The 25657-nt window shown below is 39.3% G+C and overlaps 1 protein-coding gene across 3 annotated transcripts; it reads right to left on the bottom strand.

Annotated features, from left to right (window-relative positions):
• LOC133284003 (uncharacterized) lies at positions 1-25657 on the bottom strand. Of its 3 annotated transcripts, none has more exons than XR_009747850.1 (10): positions 25543-25657; positions 23327-24913; positions 22611-22965; positions 18855-18939; positions 18036-18092; positions 4171-4230; positions 3860-4081; positions 1920-3404; positions 380-897; positions 1-272 (listed from the first exon to the last, which is right to left on the bottom strand). XR_009747850.1 is itself a non-coding variant. In XM_061480942.1 (9 exons), exons 2-9 carry the CDS (start codon positions 24801-24803, stop codon positions 442-444), a joined length of 4197 nt encoding a protein of 1398 aa, XP_061336926.1. In that variant the 5' UTR covers positions 24804-24913; positions 25543-25657; the 3' UTR covers positions 1-441. The 3 variants fall into 3 exon arrangements, 1 of the variants encoding a protein (XP_061336926.1); XR_009747851.1 differs by having other exon boundaries at positions 23504-24913; XM_061480942.1 differs by having other exon boundaries at positions 1-897.

The following is a 25657-nucleotide window of genomic DNA, read 5'->3' as shown; positions in this document are numbered from 1 at the left end:
ATCCACCACTAGGAGGCAATGGACGGCCGCAGTAGAACTTTTTTTTGTACATTATATTCAGTGAACATGAGCGTACATCAATTTTGCCCCTGACCTCTAGCAACATATTTACAAAGATTAAATATCAATTTGAACCCTTGCCACTAATTTTAATATAAAATCCCAGCTCTTGGCGGAGTACCTACAAAAAAGGAGTCCCATTAAAGGACAAAGGGAGGGAGGAAAAAGGACTGCCAATTTTCCTTATCCTGTTGCAACTAAGCTCTGATTACCTGCCATCCAGCGATTGCAACAATATTAGATGCCAAAGGTACCATCATGAACAACAAAAAGTCAGTTTAGTAAAGACTGTGCATCAATGAACCATCTTTATCATTACCATCATGGCTTTAACTTTTAACAGTCAATACTATTAGCATTCCACTTGCCAGAACACTTCAATCAACCATCTCCATGATTACCGTCATGGCTTGATCTTTCAACAGTCAATCCTATATTCAAATTTGCATTTGATTTGCCAAAACGCTTCCTGGGTTTTCGTGGTGTGCTAAACGCATGCGGACCTTGGCTTGGCTGTACCATGTCTATGGTAGGTCTCTCCTCTGCGACTGCTTTACCAATTGTTAAGTTCCTGGAAGCAGGAGCTTCACCAGATGTACCCGGTTGAAGCATGGTCTTTGAGAGTACAGGATTATCGGCTGTGCATGAGTCTAAACTTAACCATGGAGAACTACTTTTGTCATCCTTTCCCTCACTAATATAAGCCATATTTGGTGTAGTATTATTTGTAAGGAGACTATCATCAACTTGAGCATCAGAATTGGCCCTTGGTTCACATGGTTTTTCCATACAAGTCGTATAATTTGCAACATTTTCATCTGAAGACAATGGGACCTCCTAACAGAACAAAGTTAAAAAGGAAGGTTATCAGAGAAGAAAAAATATATTTTGAGAAATTAACAGAGAACATGAATAAGCATCAAATAAAAGTAATGGGGTGTTGAATCTCAGCATAATATGGGACTATAAAGCAAAGAAAAATGACCGAACACTAACTAGCATAAAGGTTCTAGTCCATGAGAATAATAAGATTGGCACATAATGCATCAAATGATCATGAACCAAGAAGCAACAAAAACAAATAGGTAATAGATAGGTGAAAAACATATCTATAAACTACAGAGCTTTTGTGAAGGATGGGAGATAAAGTTACATGTGTAACAATGGGATCATCTAGGCCTTTAGAGTTTCACCAGAAGAGCTGAGAGCCTGATGAGGATAACCTAGATATTAAATTTGCCTGATTAAGAAAAGGGTTATCATGTTGCCACTGATTGACTGATATAAAAAGGGTTTTAAATTGCATTGCGGGCTATTCACAGCCAATGTGGTCTGTAATTACGGCCTGATACGGTCCCTAATCATGGCTTGATAAGGTTGCGGCAGCCACCACAACCAAAATGCAGTCCGCAAAGGGACAAGCAAATAACGGAAATTTGGAAAGACATGGATAGAGCAGTCTGGAAATAGAACTATGTCCTCTCAATGCAAGGCTCAAACAAAAAGTGTACTTTTTAGTTTTTATCTTAAATAGTTTAAGTCAATACAAACAAGTAAAGTTTCATAGTAAGGAGTGAGGACCACATAGTAAAATAACTAATGAAAACCCATACTCAAAATTAGACATTGGTAATTCAATATAAATTTTGGTATACAAATCTATTCACTTTCTATTTTCATTTTTGGAAGACTGAAGTAGAAAAAAGAAAAAAGAAAACTACATAAGAGAAGATTTATGTTAGTTCTCCCATTATTAAAACTTGAAAAATTTATTTCTCATCGTTGTTAAATTTTGCTACGCGTGTGTGCACACACTCAATTGAAAACCAAAAGCTAACTGAGAAGATAAACCAAATTACCTTATTTTGAACCTCAGGAGCTTGTTCACAACCAGAGCCATCCTCTCCTTCAGAATCAGCCATCTCCTCACACTCAAATTCTACATGTTCTTCAACATCTTCCTCAGAATCACTTAACTCTTCTTGCTCCATTACTATCTCGGGATGGGACTGATCACAAATATCATCTACATCATATCTGGTGATGTCATCATTAGGAACAACCAAAGGGGCACTTGAAGCAATCTCGCAACTGCTAGCAGAAGGATTTTTATAACCCTGATGACGATATGAAACACTATTCTCTTGAGGTTTCATTGCTGTTCCACAAATTGCTACAGTTTTCTTAGACCCTATTGGATCATGTGCCTTCAACTGTCTACTTTTCACAGATTTCTCCCTGCCAGATACAGAACTTAGGTGAATCTCTAAGTCAAGTTCATTGGACTTGTCATTAAGGCCAGAAGATCTATTGGCTATAGCTGGCACACCACTATTAACCAGTGAGTCAGCCTGAATAGCATCAAAACTTGTTTGTGATTGTGTATCATTAGATTTCTGCAAAAGTGGATGAAAATCAATGCCTCCTGACCTTAAAGTAGGATCCTTTGGCTTCAAGGACTTATTAGGACAATCAATGTGGCTTTGTTGCTGTGAACTATGGAAGAGGCTCAGATTTAATTGTGGTTGGCTTCCTGAGAAGAAGCTGAAGGAACTAGAAGTGCCAGAACTAAATTTCAATGGATAATAAGGCACACTGCCTGCTTCAGTGACCTGGAACAAGAGAGGATGCATCTGGAGATCAGTACAAGTACCTTTATCTGCCACAGTAGATCTGCCTTCAACAGTTTCAGATCTTTCTAATAGGGAACCAGTCACACTGTCTTGCAGCACAGGTCTTGCACCTTTAACTGGATGAATGAATTTAATTTTCTCACCATAAGGAATTTGAGACTCAGAATTATCTTTTCTACAATCAGTGACACCACCTCCAGGAGGGAAAATCTTAGATGTTCCACACGGGAATCCTTTAAAAGCAGTCTGAGAAACTACACGAACAGATGGAGGAAGATTTACAGGGGGCAAGTCTGGTGCTAATTTCACCAAGTGGGCATTATTTGCCCTCCGAGACCGATAGGGCCGACAGTAGTACGGGTTTCTTGGTTTAGTGGCATTAGGAGTACCTTTTATGCCACTCCTTAAATCAGATGTAGTATGAAAAAGCTGGGGAAGCTTAGATACAGATGGAAATGAAGGCCGATTACCATTCTGAAGTTGAACTTTTCCACTTAAACCATAATTGTGAATGCCTCTATAAAATTGAATATCCTCTTGTGAAATTGCATCATGAGCAAGGTTTCCTTGTCCAGATGTTAAGGAAATGCATTCAGAATGAGTAAGAGTAGATGTGTCTGGCCTCCAATCTGCCAGAAATGCCTGGTGGACGTATGGAACATCTGAACAACCCATGCAATTCTCTGAAACAGCAATTTCCGCCTCAAAATCCTGCAACAATTTCCAAAAAAACCTGTAAAAATTTGTGAATTTCAATCCTCAATGACCCATAGAAAAAACTAAATGCTCAAACTAAGCCATAGGCCATGGTCCACTGCATTGATTGATGAACTAACCGGTGTAGAGGTGAGAGGCTGTTTCACACACGCCAAGTACACAACTAAGAGATGTTGGAAAACATATATATTGGTAGATTTACAAGCACACCAACATCATTCTGATTATTTATAGATTCTTATATACTTGTGGTGAATTTAACTTATGAGCCAAGATCGCATAAAGATAAATTAAAACTCTATATTGAGTATCCGTATGTTAGTCATCATAAGCCAAGCAGGCAGTTAGCAAAAGCAACAATTAAGATGACTATAATGGCATCTCATACACAGGAAAGACCTGAGTTATAAAATTTCAACAATGCTTCTAAGCTACAGACAGTAACAAACCTCTTTATCAGATATAGCTTGCCAACTTTCTACTGAAGCAGCTTTCAACTTTCGTCTTTTTGACTCGTACAATCTTCGCTTTTCCTTTTTTGATGCGTCTACCTTATATGACTTTTGAGTCCCAAGGGCAATACGCCACTGGCGTGGAAGCAAGGATGGATCTCTGTGTGGAACAAGATATTGCCATACTGACATCCAATCAAATTTATAAATCTTAAGTCCCTGTGTATTTTTTGTCATACATTATTAGCAAGTCACAATGCTATCAATCAGAAAATTTTCAAATCCAAAGATATTGTTGAATAAACTACCTCTTGAATGCATGCTATCTCCTCTGCACTCAAAGGCGAGGTTTTCATTCTTCGAACTGCCTGCATAGAGAAATCAGGCAAATACATCAACATCAACAACACTTTTATCCCAAATTAATTGGGATCAGTGGTAGATGAACCCAAATAAAAGATACAAAAAGGTTGAAAAAATAAAAATAAAAATAGAAATAAAATATATATATATATATATATATAAGTAAAAAAGAAAGGGAAAAGAAGAAGAGGGGAAAATGAAGAGGAAAATGACTAAAAAGGGACCATCTGGAACATAAGAATAACAACGGGTCTAACCCTCCACTATTCTTATAACTTTTCTCCATTCCGTTCTAAGGCATACCGTCCGTCAATCTATATCTCACTCCATTAAATCTTGTTTTACTACCTTCCCCCAAGTAAGTTTCAGTCTACCTCTACCTTTTTTGTGTTGAGCTCTTGGTAACAAACTTTTGTTCTTATGGGAGCATCCAGGGGCCTTCTCATTACGTGCCCAAACCACCTCAATCTATGTTCTCTCATCTTTTCAGCAACCGGTAGTACTCCTACCTTTCGTCGAATATCTTCATTTCTTATCTTATCTATCCTCGTATAACCACGCATCCACCTTAACATCCTCATCTTTGTTACTCCCATTTTATGCTCATGTTGTCTATATGCTGGCCAACATTCAGCTCCATATAGCATTGCAGGTCTTACTGTTGTTCTATAGAATTTTCCTTTTAACTTAAGGGGGATTTTGCGGTCACACAAAAACCCAGATGCACTACGCCATTTCATCCACCCTGCTCTGATTCTATGATTTACATCCTCATCAATCTCTCCACCTTTTTGCAAAATGGATCCCAGGTATCTAAAAGCATCTTTCTTGGGTACCTCTTGACCACTTAGATGCACGGGATCTTGGTCTACATCTCTTACCAGAGAAAACTCACTCTTCAGATACTCAGTCTTGCTCGGACTTAATGTGAATCCTTTAGATTCCAATGTGCTTCTCCACAATTCAAGTTTTCTATTAACACCATCTTTGTTCTCATCAATAAGCACAATATCATCTGCAAAAAGCATACATTATGGCACTTCCTCTTGAATATCTTTTGTTAGTTCATCCATAACTAAGGCAAAGAGATAAGGACTTAGAGCCGACTCTTGGTGTACACCTACCGTGATAGGAAAATAACTGGATATTCCGTTACAAGCTTTCACACATGTACTAGCCCCATCATACATATCCTTGATTGCCTTTACATACTTTGATGGTACTTTTTTCTTCTCCAGAACCCACCATAAAACTTTCCTTGGAACCCTATCATATGCTTTCTCAAGATCTATGAACACCATATGTAAGTCCTTCTTCTTTTCTCGATATCTTTCCATTAATTGTCGCATCAAGAAAATGGCTTCCATGGTACATCTTTCTGGCATAAATCCAAATTGATTCACAGAAACCTTGGTATCTCTCCTCAAGCGATGTTCAATAACCCTCTCCCACAACTTCATAGTATGGCTCATTAGCTTAATGCCTCTATAGTTAGAACAATTTTGTATATCTCCCTTGTTTATGTAAATAGGCACAATCATACTTTTCCTCCATGCATCAGGCATCTTATTTGTCTGAAGAATCTTATTGAAAAGATTGGTCAACCATTACATTGCCACACCGCCAGGCCTCTCCACACTTCAATAGGGACACCATCAGGTCCCAAGGCTTATTAGTCTTCATCCTCTTTAAAGCCTCCTTAACTTCATGTGTATTAATTCTGCGCACAAATCTTCTATTCAAATCATCATAAGCATCCTCCAAGTCCACTTCGCTTGTATCGCCATCCCCATTAAACAGCTTGTTGAAGTAGTTCATCCATCTTTCATTTACATCTTTATCTCTCACCAAAAGTTTTTTATTTTCATCCTTGATGCATCTAACTTGGGTGAGGTCTTTACTTTTCTTATCCCTTATTTTTGCAAGTTTATATATACATTTTTCACCATCCTTGCTCCCAAGATTTTTATAAAAATTGACGAAAACCTTGTCTCTAGCTTCTCGCACTGCTTTCTTTGCATTTTTTCTTGCCAATCTAAACTTTTGCAAGTTCTCTTCACTGGGACTTTTATGCAAAGAAGCATTCCTTCTTATGTTGCCTCTTGCACCTCTCCATTCCACCACCATGTTTCCTTTGTATGAAATCCATTTCCTTTGCTTTCTCTCAACACCCTCCTTCCTATATTCTGAATACACTTAGCCATCTCATTTTATATTGCATTTGCTCCTCCATCAAACTCCCAAGGTCCTTCGTGCAACATTCTTTCATTGAACTCTCTCTCTTTTCCCTTCTTAAGCTTCCACCATCTTATACTTAGGTTCTGAGCCCTCTTCTTCATTGTAAGTACTTTGTTGAACCAAACTTCTAGGACTACCAGCTTATGTTGCGTAGCGACACACTCTCCAGGGTAGACCTTACAGTCGACACAAGAAATTCTATCTTCTCTTCTAGCCATAAAGAAACCAATCTGACTACGATTTTGGCCACTATGATATGTGATTAGATGTGACTCCCTTTTTCAAAAAAAGGTGTTCGCTAGCATCAAATCGTAGTATGGTTCCATATATTCTATAAATACAGCTTGCATATACAATCTGGCTAAAGCACAATGCCTTTTAACCGTTTTCTGTTAAGGAATATACTTGTTTCATTAGCATCCCTGTGACTTATAAGCATTTGGGGCAGTTTGTCAAACTACAAATACGTTGGACACCCTTTTAAGCCCACCTCTCTTATATTTCATTTTTTTTTTTGTATTTCACTTTTTCTAGGTTGATATTTTTTTCTTTTTTGAACAATAACTCTGGGAGGATGTGTTACAACTCTGGATTAAGGGTGAGAGTCTTACAGTATTAAAGTCAGAAAGATTGAGAGAAAAAGATGAGAAGAGAGAAAGAATGGAACTCGTTGTTGCTGATACTTATGAATACAAGAGCAAAGCTCTTCAAAAGGGAATAATCTCTTCAGAATGAGAATATTTCAGTTAACAAACAAATCTCCAAAAGTGACTATCGATAGCAATTATGAACCATATATAAACTATCTGTTATCTCCCTCCTACTTCTCTAATGCCCTGACTTAAAATCAGTAGCTAACTTCCCAGCACTCTTAACTAATGCCCTCAACTGACCTGCTGCTTTGGGTTTATTCCTTCTGGAATAAACTTTCCAAGTTGCTGGTTGTCCCTCATTAGCAATTCCGATCGTAACATGACTGACTATATGACTTGATCTCAAATTACTTTTGAGTTTAGACTTACAAATTTCAGGTAAACGATGATTTATTTGGCTTTATTGTTGATATTTTTCACTTTGAACAATCAAATCATGTATTCTTACCAAGAAGATGAAAATTTTCAATTCACAATTCAGACAATTGGACTTCCAAATTCCAATTCATGATTTGACAGCCATGAATCAGATAACTAAGATGTATATGCATGACGATTGGCTTTTAGCAATGATCCTACATGCTAAGATACAATATTTTAGTGATTAGGAAAGAGAGTAGAAAGATACGATATTTTTTAGGCAAGTTCATTTGGGTTTAACTTGGTCCTGGTGATATCAGATCCAAGTCTGCCTGATACATTTTTTTTCTTTGGTGAATAGAAGTTTAGGGTGAGGAGAGGCTCTCCCCATTCCAAGGACAGGCAAATAACCAACCACAGTGAAGATTTATAGTGGAATTACAAATCACGTACCTACAGGGAATTCCTATATTAGAACCCAAGTCATGTCGTTGCCATAAGCGGAGGTAAGCCAACCCCATTTGGCTGCCTCATGCATATTTTTTCTGCACAACTACTGAAAGAAGATCCTCCTTCTTGGGTGTATATTTTTTATTTGTCCTATAAACTCAATATCCTATTTTTAGGAGGTTATATTTTACAGTCTCAGTGGATTTCATAATTCAAACAAAAGGAAAGGGAATTGACACGCAATACAAGAAGAGAATAAAATATTCTTTTCAAAAAAACACTAGTATAAAAAGTTATAAAGCATTGGCACAACTATTTCTATTCGAGAAATAGAATATATAACCATTAATATGGCCTTCACCTAACAATTTCAAATTTATATATCATAATCAGAGGGTAAGAGAGAAAGGAGGAGAGAAAGTACTACAACTAGGGGTGTCAATATAAGTTATGACACGTGGGTCGACCCGTGACACGACACGAAAATTCGTGTTCGGGTTGACTCGTAAAAAAATTTGTGTCGTGTTCGTGTTAGGAAAAATGACACGTAAAAAATTCGTGTCGTGTTCGTGTTGAGGTATTCGTGTTCGTGTCGACCCATATTTTTTTTAATTATTTTATTTTTATTTTTTCTATTATTATTTTTTAATTTTGAACCATCTTTTTTAATTTTTTTTTGTCAATTACCGTTTTGACCCCTATTTTGCGTGTTATTCGTGTCATGTCGTGTTAACCCGTGTTAGAATAGTTGTAAAAATAGTTCAGTATATATATAGTCCCACATCGTATGAGCTCAACCTATTAGGTCTTTTAGTCTCTTTAAATAGAGAGCTCTTGTACATTGTAATACACTATGTGATTATTCAATATATGTTGTAAATATTAGGTCTTTTATTATTATTAGTATTTGTTGTATTGGGCCAAGCCCATTAGGTCAAGAATTAGGGTTTTTGGTCTCTATAAATAGAGACCTCTTTGTATCATATTATTTCACAATTCTAAAATATATCAGAATACCCTTTTTCAAGTTGGTATCAGAGCTCTCGATCCAGAGGGCTCTGCTTCCGCGCCTACGAAACCTTTCTATTCTTTTTCACGTCTCTCGCTGCCATCAGCCGCCACCGGAAATTTTTTTTCCGGGGACCTCTTGGACCGAGAAGACCATTGCTTCACTGTTCCTCTTTCTTTTTCTTGTCTATTACACAACCAGAAACAAACGTTCACAGAATCAACGTACAGAACCACCGTACAGAACCTGTTCATCGCGATTGTAACCTTTTTCCGGTGGATTCTTCACTCCGAACAGCCACAGAAACCATCGCGCTCGCCGGACGACCTTCGCCTGAAAAACCCAGCACCATCGGAGGTCAGACGCGCCTCCACGCGCCGCCCTTGTCTCTGCGCGTGAATCCCACGCGCCGCCAGCTTCACCGGCGCGTGACAGCGCGTGACGGTGGTTCTCGGCCGCGGACCACCACGGTTCTGATCGTCTCTCCAAGCCGGTTCTGGATCTGTGCTCTCTACTTTGATCGGACATCGTTTGGTATTTTTTTCAGAATTTCTTGGCTTCTTGGAGTTTGTTCTTTCACCAATTTCTTGCCTCCGACCAGATCTGACGTTGTTTGGTATTTGTTCCGGTCACTGTGTTACTGTTTCGGCCGCTGTGTTACTGTTCCGGTCAGATCTGACGTTGTTTAGTATTTGTTTGTGATTTTGTGGCTTCTTGGAGCTTTTCTTTGACCATTTGTTGTGCAGTATGGCCTCTTCTCAAAGGAGTTCTTTTTCAAAATTTTATGATGGTACCTCTTCTAGACCTAAGAGAAATGATCGATGGTGTTCTTATTGTAAAAGAACAGGTCATATCAAGGATTTATGCTTTCGCCTTTATGGAAAGCAAACTGTCTTAGAAAAGATGGCAAGGATGCGTGGTCAAGCGCATTTTACTTCTTCTGAAATAACCCCTGCACCTAATGAGACCCAATCTGCATTTCGTCCAGATGAGTTGGAACGACTCCGAACCATTCTTGATTATCTGAGTAAGTCATCTGATACAAGTGCTTTGGCTATGACTGGTATGAGCTCCAAAACTCATTCTTTCATTTCTTCATGTAATGATTTTAAACATTCTTGGGTTGTTGATTCTGGTGCTACTGATCATATGGCTTGTTGTGCTGACTCCTTTATTTCTTATCATCCTACCATTGGAACTCATACAATATCCATAGCTGATGGCTCACATACATCAGTTGCGGGTTCTGGTGACATAAACTTACAGCAGTCCTTACATCTTAAGGATGTTCTTCATGTTCCTAAACTCTCCACGAATCTTCTTTCTATTCACAAAATTACAAAAGATTTGAATTGTACTGTAACCTTCTTCCCTACCCATTGTGTTTTTCAGGATCTCGCCACAGGGAAGACGATTGGTAGTGCTAAAGAGCAAGGTGGGCTGTACTATCTGGTGTCACAATCTCCCGCAAATAAAGTAATAGATCACACATTCATGTCTCATGGTCAATCAACTGCTGATTCTTTAATTTGGCTGCATCATAAGTGTTTAGGTCATCCTCCATTTAGTTTACTCAAATCTTTATTCCCGTCATTGTTTTTGTCTAAGTCTGTTGAGTCTTTTCATTGTGATGTTTGTGAATTTGCTAAGCATCATCGTGTGTCTTTTCCTTCTAGTATTACTAAGAGTGTTGAACCTTTTGATCTTATTCATTCTGATGTTTGGGGTCCTTCTAAGGTCCCTCATTCTTCTGGAAATAAATGGTTTGTTTCTTTTATTGATGATTACACTCGTGCCACTTGGGTTTACTTAATGCGTGAAAAGTCTGAGGTACCACAACTGTTCTTTCAATTTTATAAAATGATTGAGACTCAATTTTGTAAAAATATCAAAAGACTAAGGACAGATAATGGTACTGAATATGTCAATCACTCTTTTTCCCAATTTATACAAAATCAAGGTATGATTCATGAACTTACTTGTGTAGACACCCCTCAACAAAATGGGGTTGCTGAAAGGAAAAATCGTCACCTTCTTGAAGTTGCTCGTGCCTTACTGTTTCAAACACATGTACCCAAATGCTATTGGGGAGATGCCATTCTTACTGCAGCGTTCTTGATCAATCGTCTACCCACTCGGGTTCTCGATCATGTAAGTCCTATTCACTCCATGACTTCTTTTTTTCCTTCTGTTCCAACTTTGCAAAGTCTTCCTCCTCGAGTGTTTGGGTGTGTTGTCTTTGTTCATATTCATAAACAGCATCGCAGTAAATTGGATCCTAGGGCTCTTAAATGTGTCTTCCTTGGTTATGCTCCTGATAAGAAGGGCTACAAGTGCTATCACCCTGGAAGTCGGAAATTTTTTGTTTCTATGGATGTTACATTTCAGGAATCTGAGTCCTTTTTCCAAGGTCCTCATCTTCAGGGGGAGAATAATTCACCAGAAGACTCATCACCTTCCTTCTTTGAATCTTCAGTGTCTACTTCTTCACCTGTGTCAGTGTCTCTTCCTCTTGTTCCTGTTCCTAATGTGTCTATGTCTGATCCTCCTGTGACTGATCCTCCTATGACTGATACATCAAATACACCAGAGATACGGAAGATTGTGACACCTGAATTGGTATATCAAAGAAGGAAACAGCCCACATTGCCTCAACAGCAACCTCAATCGTCTGAACCAGTGGTAAGTCCTGAATCTCATATTTCTGATCATGATGTTAATACGTCTGATGACTTACCCATTACTACTGTTTCTGATGACTTACCCATTACTACTGCTTCAGATGATTTACCCATTGCTTTAAGAAAAGGAAAAAGATCTTGTTCCAAGAAAACTTGTTCTTCCTGTCCCTCTTGTACTCAATACCCTATCTCCCATTTTGTTTCCTCTGCTAATCTTTCTGTGCAGCACAAAAGCTTTGTTTCAGCACTAGATTCTACTTCAATCCCAAAATCAGTACATGAAGCTTTGAAAGATGGGAATTGGGCTCAAGCCATGCAAGAGGAGATGAATGCGTTGGAGAAAAATAAAACATGGGAGGTTATTGATAGACCCAACGGAAAGAAAGCAGTAGGGTGCAGATGGGTTTATGCCCTGAAATATAATTCTGATGACACTCTTGAGAGATACAAGGCTCGATTAGTCGCCAAAGGTTACACTCAAACCTATGGCATTGATTATGAAGAAACCTTTGCTCCAGTTGCAAAGATGAATACAGTAAGAATCTTGTTGTCCCTTGCTGCCCATTACAATTGGGATATAAATCAATTTGATGTGAAAAATGCTTTCCTCAATGGTGAGTTAGAAGAAGAAGTCTACATGGAAATCCCGCCTGGTTTTGATTCTGTGAAGGGGGAAAATAAAGTTTGTCGATTGAAAAAGGCCTTGTATGGATTGAAACAGTCACCTCGTGCTTGGTTTGGAAGGTTTACTAAGGTTATGATGACCTTAGGATATAGACAGAGTCAAGGAGATCACACTCTTTTCTTCAAGCACTCCCAAAATGGGAAGCTTACTGTGCTCCTTGTATATGTTGATGATATTATTATCACAGGTGATGATTTTGTGGAGAGACAGATTCTGCAGACACGACTTGCCTCTGAGTTCGAAGTCAAAGACCTTGGGAAACTAAGATATTTCCTAGGGATAGAAGTAGCTCATTCAAGCAAAGGAATTTTTATCAGTCAGAGGAAATATGTTTTGGATCTTCTCAAAGAAGCAGGGAAGCTCGGGTGTAAACCCTCTAATACTCCTATTGAGCAGAATCACAAGATAGGCTTTGAAGAGGAGAGTCCTCCAGTTGATAAAGGACAATATCAACGGCTAGTTGGAAAATTGATATATCTGGCCCATACTAGGCCAGACCTAGCTTATGCTGTTAGTGTTGTCAGTCAGTTTATGCACGATCCAAAGGAGAAACACATGCAGGCAGTAGAGAGAATTCTTCAGTATCTTAAAGCTACTCCTGGTAAAGGATTGTTATTCCGACGTGATGGTAATCTCTCTTTAGAAGTCTACACTGATGCTGATTATGCTGGATCCGTGACTGACCGTCGTTCTACCACTGGTTATTGCATGTTTCTTTGCGGTAACTTGGTGACATGGAGAAGTAAGAAACAAGATGTGGTTGCCAGATCAAGTGCAGAAGCTGAATTTCGAGCTATGGCTCAAGGCATTTGTGAGTTACTGTGGCTGAAAATTGTACTTGATGATCTCAAAATAAAATGTGAGGGACCTATGAAGCTGCTATGTGATAATAAGTCCGCTATTTGTATAGCTCATAATCCAGTTCAACATGATCGGACTAAACATATTGAGGTCGACCGCCATTTCATCAAAGAGAAACTTGATAGCGGGTTGATTACCACTCCATACATTCCCACTGGGCGTCAATTAGTTGATCTATTGACAAAGGGACTTCCTTCAGATAGATTTCAAGAACTTACTAGCAAGCTGGGAATGATAAATATCTATTCCTCAGCTTGAGGGGGAGTGTTGTAAATATTAGGTCTTTTATTATTATTAGTATTTGTTGTATTGGGCCAAGCCCATTAGGTCAAGAATTAGGGTTTTTGGTCTCTATAAATAGAGACCTCTTTGTATCATATTATTTCACAATTCTAAAATATATCAGAATACCCTTTTTCAAGTATATACAATTATTCTTTAATCTTAAGTTGGTATCAGAGCTTTTTCGCTCTGGGGATCCGCTTCCGCTAAAACCCTAAGCCCACTGCTTAGGTGTTCTCTTCTACTTTGCCGTGCATTCTTCCGGCGAGTTTTTCTCTAAGCCGTGTGTCTCTCCGGCTTGTTTCTTCAACTGTCAGAACCACTTCCCGCCGCCAACAACCGCCGCTCGTCACTGTTCAGGCCACCGGAACCACTTCCGGCCGCCAACAACCGCCGCTCGTCACTGTTCAGGCCACCAGAGCACTGTTCCGGCGAGTTTTCAGCCCAGACTACCTGCGATCAGGACCGTCTCATCCCGGCGACCAGTTCTGTGGTGGTCCGACCACCGTCGCGTCATCCACGCGCCGTTCTCCTCTGCGCGTGGTGCTCACGCGCCACCTTCAACCGGCGCGTGTGCACTGTTCCGGTGGATTTTTCCGGCCGTTCTTGGACAGAACTTCTCGCCTTCTTCTCCTCTTTCTGGATCTGTGCTTGGTTCTTTGTGGGTCTCACTTTAGACGCGTGGTTCTCCTTGATTGGATATCGTTTGCCTTCGTTTACGGCTTTTATATTCTGTTTTTAAATGGCAGCAGCGTCCACTGATCTCTCGGAGGTTAACTCTCCTTGTCCTCCTGTCAAAACTTCCTCAGGAATCATCTCTACTAATATTGGGCCCATTACATCTTCCAAACTGAAGGATTCTACCTCTCTTGCTGCGAATATAGCTCAGTCAGACAATGCATCATTTGGTTCAGTTTCTCTCTCACTTGCGGACTATGCTGCACTCCAAACTCTTCTCAAGAAGGCTTCTCCTCAGTCTCAACCATATACTGGTAATCCCGTTGCTTGTGTTTCTCATTCTACATCACTTGGCACTTGGATATTTGACTCAGGTGCTACCGATCATCTCTGAGGTAATAAGGAACTTTTTACATCTCTTACTTATTCTGATCATTTACCTTCTTTTACCCTTCCGGATGGAACCAAAGCCCCAGTTCGTGAGATTGGACAAGCTCGTCCGACCTCTACCTTGGCCTTGACATCTGTTTATTACATTCCTGGCATCCCTTATAACTTAATTTCTATTAGTAAGTTGATCCACTCCCTCACTTGCACCATTACTTTCTCTAACCATTCTGTTTCTGTGCAGGATCCGGGTACGGGGGAAATGATTGGAGTCGGTCGTGAGTCACGGGGGCTTTACTATCTGGATGTGCCTCGTCCTTCAGTGGCACTCTCTCTCACAGAATCTCCACAACTTATCCACAGTCGCCTCGGTCATCCAAGTCTTTCGAAGTTGCAGAAAATGGTTCCTCTTTTATCCGGTCTTCAGTCTTTAGATTGTGTGTCATGTCAACAAGGGAAGCATACACGTTCCTCTTTTGCCAGTCGAGTCAATAAACGAGCTGATGCCCCTTTTTCTCTTGTTCATTCAGATATCTGGGGTCCAAGTCGTACCTTGTCTGTTTTAGGTTTTCGGTATTTCGTTACCTTTATTGATGATTTTTCCCGTTGCACTTGGGTCTATTTAATGAAAAATCGTTCTGAGTTATTTTCCATTTATAAAAAGTTTTATACTGAGATTCATACTCAATTTGGTGTTTCTATTCGTATTCTACGTAGTGATAATGCTAAGGAATATGTTTCTATTGATTTTTCTAATTTCTTGGCCACACAAGGTACTTTACATCAAACTACTTGTCCTCACACTCCACAACAAAATGGGGTGGCTGAACGTAAAAACAGACATCTCATTGAAACTGCACGTACCCTTCTTCTTCATATGCAGGTTCCCCTTCACTTCTGGGCAGATGCTGTACTCATCTCTTGTTTTCTCATCAATCGCATGCCCTCATTTGTGCTCAACAATGACATTCCTCATAACCTATTGCTTCCAGATGTTCCTCTTTATCCTCTAACTCCACATGTCTTTGGTTGTACTTGTTTTGTTCATGATCTCACTCCTGGTAAGGATAAGTTAACATCCAAAGCCTTTCAGTGTATCTTTCTTGGTTATTCTCGTCTTCAAAAGGGTTATCGTTGTTATTCTCCTGATCTTAAGCGTTACTTAGTTTCCGCTGATGTCACTTTTCTTGATCAACAACCCTTTAATTCTATTCCATCTCAGTTGTCACAGGTTGATCATGTTCTTCCTGTCCCTTTTCTTGACTTGTCTTTGCCAGCTGCAGGTGCTTCTATTCCAAATGAGCAACCTATTGCTTCTATACCTGAGGACCGTCCACTTCTCACCTATCAGCGTCGCAAAACTATGCCTCCTGTCGACTCGACTCTTGCTGACTCATCACCCACTGTTGTTGCTTCTTCCTCTCCGGATCCTTCACCAGAGGCTCTTCCCATTGCTCAAAGAAAAGGTACCCGTACTACTCGTAACCCTTATCCTCTTTATACTTTTTTGAGCTATGACCGTCTTTCTTCACCTCATTTCACCTTTGTTTCTAGTCTTTCTTCTATTTCTATTCCTAAGACCACAGGTGAAGCACTTTCCCATCCAGGGTGGCGCCAAGCGATGCTTGATGAGATGACTGCACTTCATTCCAATGGCACTTGGGACCTTGTTTCTGCTCCTCCACAGAAGTCTACAGTTGGTTGTCGCTGGGTGTTTACTGTGAAAGTTGGACCTGATGGCCATGTTGATCGACTCAAGGCCCGCCTAGTTGCAAAGGGTTTTACTCAAATATTCGGCCTTGATTATAGCGATACATTCTCTCTGGTCGCTAAGATGGCGTCAGTTCGCCTATTTCTTGCTCTTGCTGCTATTCGTCACTGGCCACTCCTTCAACTTGACATCAAAAATGCCTTTCTTCATGGTGATTTACAAGAAGAAGTTTATATGGAGCAACCACCGGGTTTTGTTGCTCAGGGGGAGTCTGGGAAGGTGTGTCGTCTTCGCAAATCCTTATATGGTCTCAAGCAGTCTCCTCGAGCATGGTTCAGTCGCTTCAGTTCTGCTGTTCAGGAGTTTGGCTTAATTCGCAGTAAAGTTGACCACTCTGTGTTTTATAGGATCACATCTCCTGATAAGTGCATCTATTTGTTAGTCTATGTTGATGACATCATCCTCACCGGGAGTGATCAAGTTGGAATTTGTCAGTTAAAACAGTATTTATTCAGTCAATTTCAGACAAAGGACCTCGGAAAGCTGCGTTACTTCTTGGGAATTGAGGTAGCACAATCTAGACAGGGCATTTCTATCTGTCAAAGGAAGTATGCCTTGGATATCCTAGAAGAGACTGGTATGTTGGCGTGTAAGCCAGTTGACACACCCATGGATCCTACTATCAAATTACTACCCGGACAAGGAGAACCATTATCTGATCCTGGACGTTATCGGAGGTTGATTGGGAAGCTCAATTATCTCACTATGACTAGGTCGGACATTTCTTTTGCTGTTAGTGTCGCTAGTCAGTTTCTTGATTCTCCGTGTGATTCTCATTGGGATGCTGCTGTTAGGATCCTTCGTTACATCAAAGGAGCACCAGGGAAAGGTTTATTATATTCAGATCAGGGAAATACAAAAATTTGTGGTTATTCAGATGCCGATTGGGCAGGATCACCCTCGGATAGGCGCTCTACTTCAGGCTATTGTGTTTTCTTTGGAGGAAACCTGATTTCTTGGAAAAGTAAGAAACAAACTGTTGTTGCCCGATCTAGTGCAGAGGCCGAGTATCGTGCAATGGGAGTTGCTACCTGCGAGCTAATCTGGTTAAAGCAGTTGATTCGGGAGCTCCATCTTTGTGAACAGAAAAAACCCATGACTCTCATTTGTGACAATCAAGCTGCACTATATATATCCTCTAATCCTGTATTTCATGAGAGAACCAAACATATAGAGATCGATTGTCATTTCATTCGAGAAAAGATTCAGTCAGGAGAAATCAAAATGGAATTTGTCAACTCCAATGATCAACTCGCGGATGTCTTCACTAAAGCTCTTAGGGGTCCTCGGGTTGAATATATTTGTGGCAAGCTGGGTGCTTACAATATATATGCTCCAGCTTGAGGAGGAGTGTTAGAATAGTTGTAGAAATAGTTCAGTATATATATAGTCTCACATCGTATGAGCTCAACCTATTAGGTCTTTTAGTCTCTTTAAATAGAGAGCTCTTGTACATTGTAATACACTATGTGATTATTCAATATACAATTATTCTTTAATCTTAAGTACCCGCAAAAAATCCGTGTCATGTCAGTGTTGAAGATTTTGACACGAATAAAAATTCGTGTCGTGTTATGTATTCGTGTCGTGTCAAATTCGTGTCGTGTCAACCCGTTTTGACACCCCTAACTACAACCACAAACAATGTTCTTATATACTTTGATTTCAAAATTTTATTCTATCAGCAATCAAACACAAATAAGAAAAGACATATCAATGACATTTCATTATATAGGATTAAGTATATAGATTTACCTTTATTGGATTTTCTGAAGCTTTCGAAGAAGAACGATTTTTCTGCCTGACAAAAATCTGTAACCAGATCATTCCATATCATATTAGATAGGCAACAAAACTTGACCACCATAATGAAATTGCTGAACTAAATTATTATAGACATATATAGGTCTGTGTTACAATCTTACTCCAAGGTATGGGACATAGAGTCCCACATCGGAAATATAAGGTTCTGGAGTGGGGTTTATATGGACTTTGGGCTCTCCTACCTCATGGGCTAGCTTTTGGAGTAAGGTTCTCCCAAGATTCGTATCAATTGGTATAAGAGCCTTCCACTATGTCTCCTAGTTGTAATCGAGCGGCGTGGGTGGTGACACTGACATAATAGTGCTCGCCCAGAGCTAGTAAAATACTAGCGCAAAGTTAGCCTACTTGGACGCCGGGACTGCGGAGCATGGTGGAATATTATGATCCTACTCCAAGATATGGGACTTGGAGTCCCACATTGGAAATATAAGGTTCTAGTGTGGGCTTTATATGGACTTTGGGCTCTCCTACCTCATGAACTAGCTTCCGGGATGAGGCTCTCCCAAGGTTCGTATCAATCTCTTTCTTTATATTACATGAGAATGCTCACAAATTAGAAAAAAATATCTTAAGCAAGAAAAGTGTACAACAGAAACTTAATGTACATGTATGTGCCAAAAAAGACGGTCTATCTATTGTATCACAAGCAAGAACATAATAGTAACAAAAATAGAATGAAGAAGCTTCGTAAATCAAATTACCCAAAAAAATGTCCTTACAAAAAAGAAAGTAGCCTGCAATAGTAATCACCTGATGCTTAGACTTGCAGGGAAGAAAACGTTGTTGAATTGCTTTCCAATCTGTATTATATTCCATCATCCCCAAGGCTAGTAATCTACAAAAAAATCATAAGGAAGAGATGTGAACTCCATAAGCTTGTCATATGCAATGAGAACAAAACTAGTACTAAATCCAAAATATGCAGATTATCAAAGACAACTATGAAGTGAAAGGGAATTCAATATGTAAGCTTATATAGAAATTACTAATGAATCAAAAAAAGGTTCTAAGCTCCAACAAATGAAACAAAGTGTTGGATCCTTAAAATAGAGTCTTAATTTTCAGAGAGAAAGAGCCGAGAAACAGAGAAGAGACAGAGAGAAAGAACACCTCTGTTTCATTTAACAAATCACAAACAAAGAACAAAGGAGAGAAATCTCCTTCCAAAGGTTTCCTCTTTACAAGTCATTGCTCTGTTTTCAATAACAACAACTCTGCATGTCTCTCTTCTACCCTCTCCTACTATTTAAGCCAATTCTCTACATTTAACAACTTTATCGGCCCAATCACTTCACTTCCATAACTAGACTAACTACCTACTTGTTAGGACCTATCAATGTCATCCCCTTGAAGTTCAATCTTATTCCCAAGGTGGGCATTGGGGACAAGAGAACCTACCCTAGTAAAATGCCAGTCTCTAACATGTCTATTCTGCCACCTCCCCAGCAGCACCCATAGCTTCGTCCCCTGGCATATCTACCCATACAACCTTCCCATTATCATACAGTTGCTCGTCTTCTGTCCACAAGCTCCTTCCTGGGCACCTATGCATCGGCCCATAAGGTTGACCACATTGCTGCTATCAGATTTGAAGTTCTACTCCCTCCTTGCACACCCTTGTCTGAGTAGTGGGATACTCCAGAGACGCACGTTGTCTTCCCCTTTATCATTTATCACGCTGGATAAACCCTATGGGTCTGACCCAATCGACCCTACTTGAGGCACAACTCCTGAATTGTGGCTGGAACTTGACATCGGAGGTCAAAATTGGGAACCAAACCCTTTCCTCCTTCTGGTAGCTCAAAGCTCCTCTTACTCTAGCCATATTGATGGCATTTGTCTCTTCCTTGGGGTGAAGAGTCGTAACTCTGCACTTCACTTCTTGTCGTAGGCCCCCTAGCAATTGCACTTCCAATGTCGCAGAAGCTTATGCAACGAACTCCTCGAACTCCTAGACATACTCCTTTATAGAACCCATCTATTGCAGAGTAGTCAGCCTTTTGTAGACATTGGCCCTGCTCTGTCCACCAAATCTTCAAATCAATATGCTTCCATAAAGTCTTTCCAAGACAGATAGGTTGTCTTTTGCCAATATGAAAACAAGTGTACAGCAGTTCCATCCATGCTAATGAAGGCTAATCACACCTTATCTGGAGGCTTGATCTGCTACACTGTTAGGGAGACCAAAAAAGATAAGGTGCATTGTAGGGAGAGTTATAGGAGATCTTTATCTCCATTATTACTTGCTGAGTCAGTAGCACAAATTCACCATTCAGTTAGTGGGAGAAACGGTTATGATATGGCTGATGTGGTGCAATGTTGGGAAGCTTCTAGAGCTACAATTCTGTTGCATAAAAAGGGATCATGGAAAGACATTCAGGATCTTTGGGACTGGGAACTTTTGGGCACCTCTTAGGTGATTTGGGAGAGACCAGGAGCTCTCGAATTCTCTTGGAATATCTTTTCCTTTTTCTTGTTATTTTACAGTTCTTCATACCTGTTGCTGTACTCTTGCTCTATTTTACTGTTATGAGTTGTATTTCAGTTGAATCAACTATTATCAATATAATTTTCCATGTCTTCTCCTGTAACCTTTAATTCTGGTTGGACTGACATACACCTAAAAAAAATCAGTCCTTGCTATCTATCCCAAAGGATCACTGCCTTTAAATGGGTAACTTGATCTTTTTTTACCAAGAACTTTATTCCTCACGGTCGCATTCTGACCCACAATCCTATGTGTTCCCTAAATACATGTCCAAAGGAGGTGGAACCCCACCGTGAACATGTTTCTCGTTGATGTTGTCATCCTCCTACTTGATGCCCTGTTTCTGCATCCACCGTCCAAGAAATTGTTTGATGCCAACAATCCCATCCATACTTTTCTTGGTTTCAGATAGTCGAGATCTATGATCGCAGGCCACTCTTCAGAAATTCTACATAACTCTCTAGGCTTCAAATCTCGATTCCATTCCCAGCAATGGAGGGAATTTTTCAGAGAGAAAGAGTTGAGAAACAGAGAAGAGAGATATAGAAAGATCACTTCTGTATTGATTTAATTTATTTCATGATCCTCATTAGAAGGAAAGAGTAGGAAGGGTACAAAGAAAAAGAAATAAGGTGTCCAACCAGAAAAACACCACCAAAAAAACGGAGGCATCAGCAAAGAAAAGAAATACTATAAAAAAATTATTTAAAATGACTCAAAATTGCGAGTCATTTCTCTTGCATATACATGCTTGAACATAGGACTCATAAATAGCAAAGAAAAAACACAGAGCATCAAATTCAAGGGAAACATGAGATGATCTACATCCATAGGAAGAAAAAATGTCAACATAAATGTCTTTCACTATAAGAAAATATATTATCCTCTACCTTTGTTCCTGCTTTTTTTTTTTACTAAAGATTTCTTCTATTAAAAAATGCCGAAGCAAATAATACATTACTGCTGTAACCTTGTAACTTAACAAAAACATATAAATACTCCACTACCTAGTACAAGCTATTGCACCTTACAAAAGAACAATCCCCATTTTGATCAATATAAGCAGAAACATCATATCTTCAAATTATTCAAAATCACCCAATTCAACTTCTAAAGCCTCTATTCTTATACTATGGATGGATGCAGTGGAGTCAAAAATGGAAGTCAACCCATTGTTTGGGAGTTTTTTAAGTAATGGAAGAAAAGGTTAAAGAAGGGAACTTGTTAGACATATAAGCCAAAATTGGAGCCTTCACCTTAGCTTAAGCTTATAAGTGAAAGCTCCAAGATTGATTTTATATCTCCAACAGAACTCAAACTCACAAATATTCATACGTCTAATTTGGGGGTTATGGAGTGGAACACTTCTCCCCTTTCTTAAGATGGTCATTTATAATTTTAACCTGCAGTACTATAACTAATTTCAATACCAATAAAATTAAAACGGTAGTATTGGAAGTTAAATTAGTAAAATTCTTCAGTACTCTAACTACTGCACTCCATTATTTACCATTGTTACTTTCAAATGGGTTTTATTAAACAACCATCTCACTAAAAGCCCAAGCTGTTGAGTGAAGGCTGCTTTTAATGGTTTCATATTAGACTTTTCTAAAACACCCCCTCACACAATAACCCATTGGACTTGAATGGTGGATTATGGACAGGCACACCTACCCATGCTAAGAAATTCCACAATTAAATATTTATTAGAAGAATGGAGGTGATGAGGATCAAACTCGTGACCATTTGATCACTGGCTCTGATACCATATTAAACAACTATCTCACCTAAAAACTCAAGTTGTTAAGTGAAGGCCACTTTAGTGGTTTTATATTGACTTCTCTAACAAAGTTTTCTTCAAGACTTTATACCTCGAGGCTACACCTATATTCATACACATGTGAACATGGAAATATATAATGACTGATAATTTTAAGTAAACAGAATAAAGATCGAGCATTGTTACAGTAAATCATTTAATACAGTTGCTTAGCATAAAGGGGAGGCATGCAACTCACTCGTCCTCCGAATCAGTGAAAAGTACCCTATTTACAACTGCTGCTGGGGGTGGCTTGTGTGGGAATAATGCTGGGTTAAACAGGGCCAAAAATCTTTGAGTTAACTTTGCAACTTCCTTTGGTACCGAAGCAATTGACTGCTTCTTGGTACTTTCAACAAGCATGGCAGCCAATGTTTTCTTAGGTTGTTGTTGAAAAGATGAAGTTGGGACTGAATTGACTGCTCCAGAGATGGTTCCACTCGAAACTTGAGTGTTAGCTTCAGTAAATGATGAAGGAAAAGGAAAAAGAGGTTCCTTTTCAACACGTGAGTCACAACCAGATTCAATGTATCGCTTTCGAAACTCTTGGGAAGCTGTAAAAGGAATTTCAAACAGTTGAAAAATGAGGCAATGTGTATATTACTGCTTGAATAATCATGTAGATAGGTTTGCAATATGTAGACAAGTCAGAATAATTGCTTTCCAAATAAAGAGTTAATTCTAGAGAAACAAATCAGTAGTAAATCAGACCTATAATCTGTAACATAATTTCTCCATAATCTGTCCTATCATAATCTGTCTAATAAAAGGAAAAACAAATCTATAATAATTACACAATTATACATTCCTTAATTACAAGACAAACCAATGCCTGAGTATGTAAAAGTCAACTCTTATGAACCAATATAGAATGGAAAAGCAAGAAGAAAGCTTAAAATCTTTGATATGACGTACCAGAGTAAATGTCGTCAACATATGTTCTTACTAAATTAAGTGGAGAAACATCCAAAATAGATAGTATAGGACCTCTTACAAAAGGGACCCAGAAAGAACATTCAGTATCTTGAAAACAACTTCTTTGCCCATTCAAACGTTCAGAAAAACTCTGATTGGATTGAGAAAAGCACATACTCTGTGCATCTTGTGTACAAGCAGATTCTATGTTGCACTGGCCTGGGACAAATTTGGAGATTCCATAGGACACAGATGAGCAAGCAAAAGACGGGGAGAAGCAAATACTAGGATATGGCGCTCTTTTCGAAACTAATACTTCATCACGTTTGTGAAGCATCTCAAAAAGTAAACCTTGAACCTGAGAAGCAATCTGTTTTTGTGAAGGCTCAAGAACCGACAGAGAAAATACCTGAATAAGAAGTTGCACATGCTCATATATCAAACAGTGCAATTGGCCAATCTGCTGGGGAGTAAACCCATTGACAAGACCATTTCCTGAAGCAGAAGATTGAAAGTTCAGAGCAGTTTCAGGCATCAAACCTTTCCCCGAAGCAAGGGATCCATTAAGCCAACTAGGCAAAATGGGCCGCAGTGGCCTCTTGACCTGTCCTAATGTTTTCTTCTCACACTGTGAAGGGACCTTCTGGCGCTTATTTTGCCTAGTCTCTGGTCGTCGTCCAGCTCCATCATTCACTTTTGGGGTTTGTACAGCTGCATTCTCATCGGCATCACTCTCCAGTAACTCTTCAAGCTCTATCTCAAAGTCTGCATCATTATCCTCATCTTCGTCATCAAGATTTTCATTTTCATGAGTTGAATGATCACCACCATCTCCACCCTGCAATACAGCAGCTAGAAATTTTCTATACTCTTCTTCATCATCAGCATTTTGAAGGTCATCATCATCATCAGTCCCTTGAAGAAAAGTCTCCAGCTCATCAAGAGTAAAACTTGCAAGTGAATAACGAGCTCTGGTGCGCATACAGATAGCATCCTCGCTATCTATGTCTATTATAGGACTCCGGGATTTTTTTGTGTTGCTTAATTCTCCTGTCCTAAAACCATTAGCATCAGTCGCACTAGTTAAGTTAGTGTGCCTCTCCTGATTAGTCTCTAGTTGAGAGATCATTCCTGATGATTGTAAAATAATTTCCTCCTCACCATGCTGACAATCTAAAACAGTACAGATTTTCTCCTTAGTGGTTAGCTTTGGTAACTTCGTACCCACAGATAGACCACTATTGACAACATTACCATCCAAACCATCAACTTCAGAGCTCAAACTTGAAGATGCTTCTTGTGAAGGAGTTTCTTTAAGAAAAGGATTAAAATCTGCATCTTCATCTTCTTCTTCCTCATCTTCTTCTTTATCCTTTTCAGGTTTCAAAGTCCTTTCATGGCTGTCAGTAGAAGAGGGTGCATTTGAATTCATGGCAAAGCCAACTTTAGCTGACTGTGCATTTGAGCATGAAGACATTTTAAACAAACAAAATAAGGCTATTGTTCATGCTTAAGAGCCTTAGAGACATTCAGAAGTATATGTAAGAGGCAGTATCCATAAGATGGAAGTTGAAATCACTGGAAACCCTGAACAAAGCATAAAGCATCAGTAAATACAAAACTCATGAGGCTATCCAGTGCATATGCAAACATGTACTTTTGCATTCATCTTCCAAATCCTATGAAGCACGGACACAGATACAGATACCGTACACAACACGAACAAAGACAATGTCCAAAATATAGGACACCAAGGCACAGCACCAATGTTGTCAAGATCAAGATTCTACGCAGGATCAAAAAGGTATGGTAGGATCGAACATCACGGGATCAACACGGATCGCAAGATTCTACTACCTAAGATACAAAATTACTTTCAACCATATATGTGCATGTAAAATAACTGATGTCAATTATCAAACTCATTACACAATATAAAAGTCATAAGACACATAACTCATGTTCCAAAATTGGCTATTTGGCTCTGTTCCAAAATTTCCTAAGAAGACCCCAAATAAATCAGCACCACAAACCACTACAGTACCATTAAGGCAATGTCCATAACAATCACAATACGCGCAGAATGGCAGAATAGATCAGGAATAAAAAATTTGAAATTCCAATGTTATGGACAGTTGAAAAAATGTATAAAGACACCAAATATCTTCCAAAAACTACAATCAGAACCAGAATGGCAGAATCGCAGAGTGAGACACCTTTGGTTTGTGCAAGAAGGAGTGGAGGAGAAGGTTGTTTCACGCAGGGAGATGGCAGAAGAGCCTCCGTCGTCCGTAGCAGAAGCGGGAGATGGCAAGCAGTCGCAGACGTCGG

This window comes from Gastrolobium bilobum, unplaced genomic scaffold (assembly GCF_033153095.1).
Source record: "Gastrolobium bilobum isolate Gb01-03AN ecotype WA unplaced genomic scaffold, APGP_CSIRO_Gbil_v1 utg7102, whole genome shotgun sequence".
Lineage (NCBI taxonomy): Eukaryota > Viridiplantae > Streptophyta > Magnoliopsida > Fabales > Fabaceae > Gastrolobium > Gastrolobium bilobum.
This window is presented reverse-complemented; position numbering and strand designations above follow the sequence as displayed.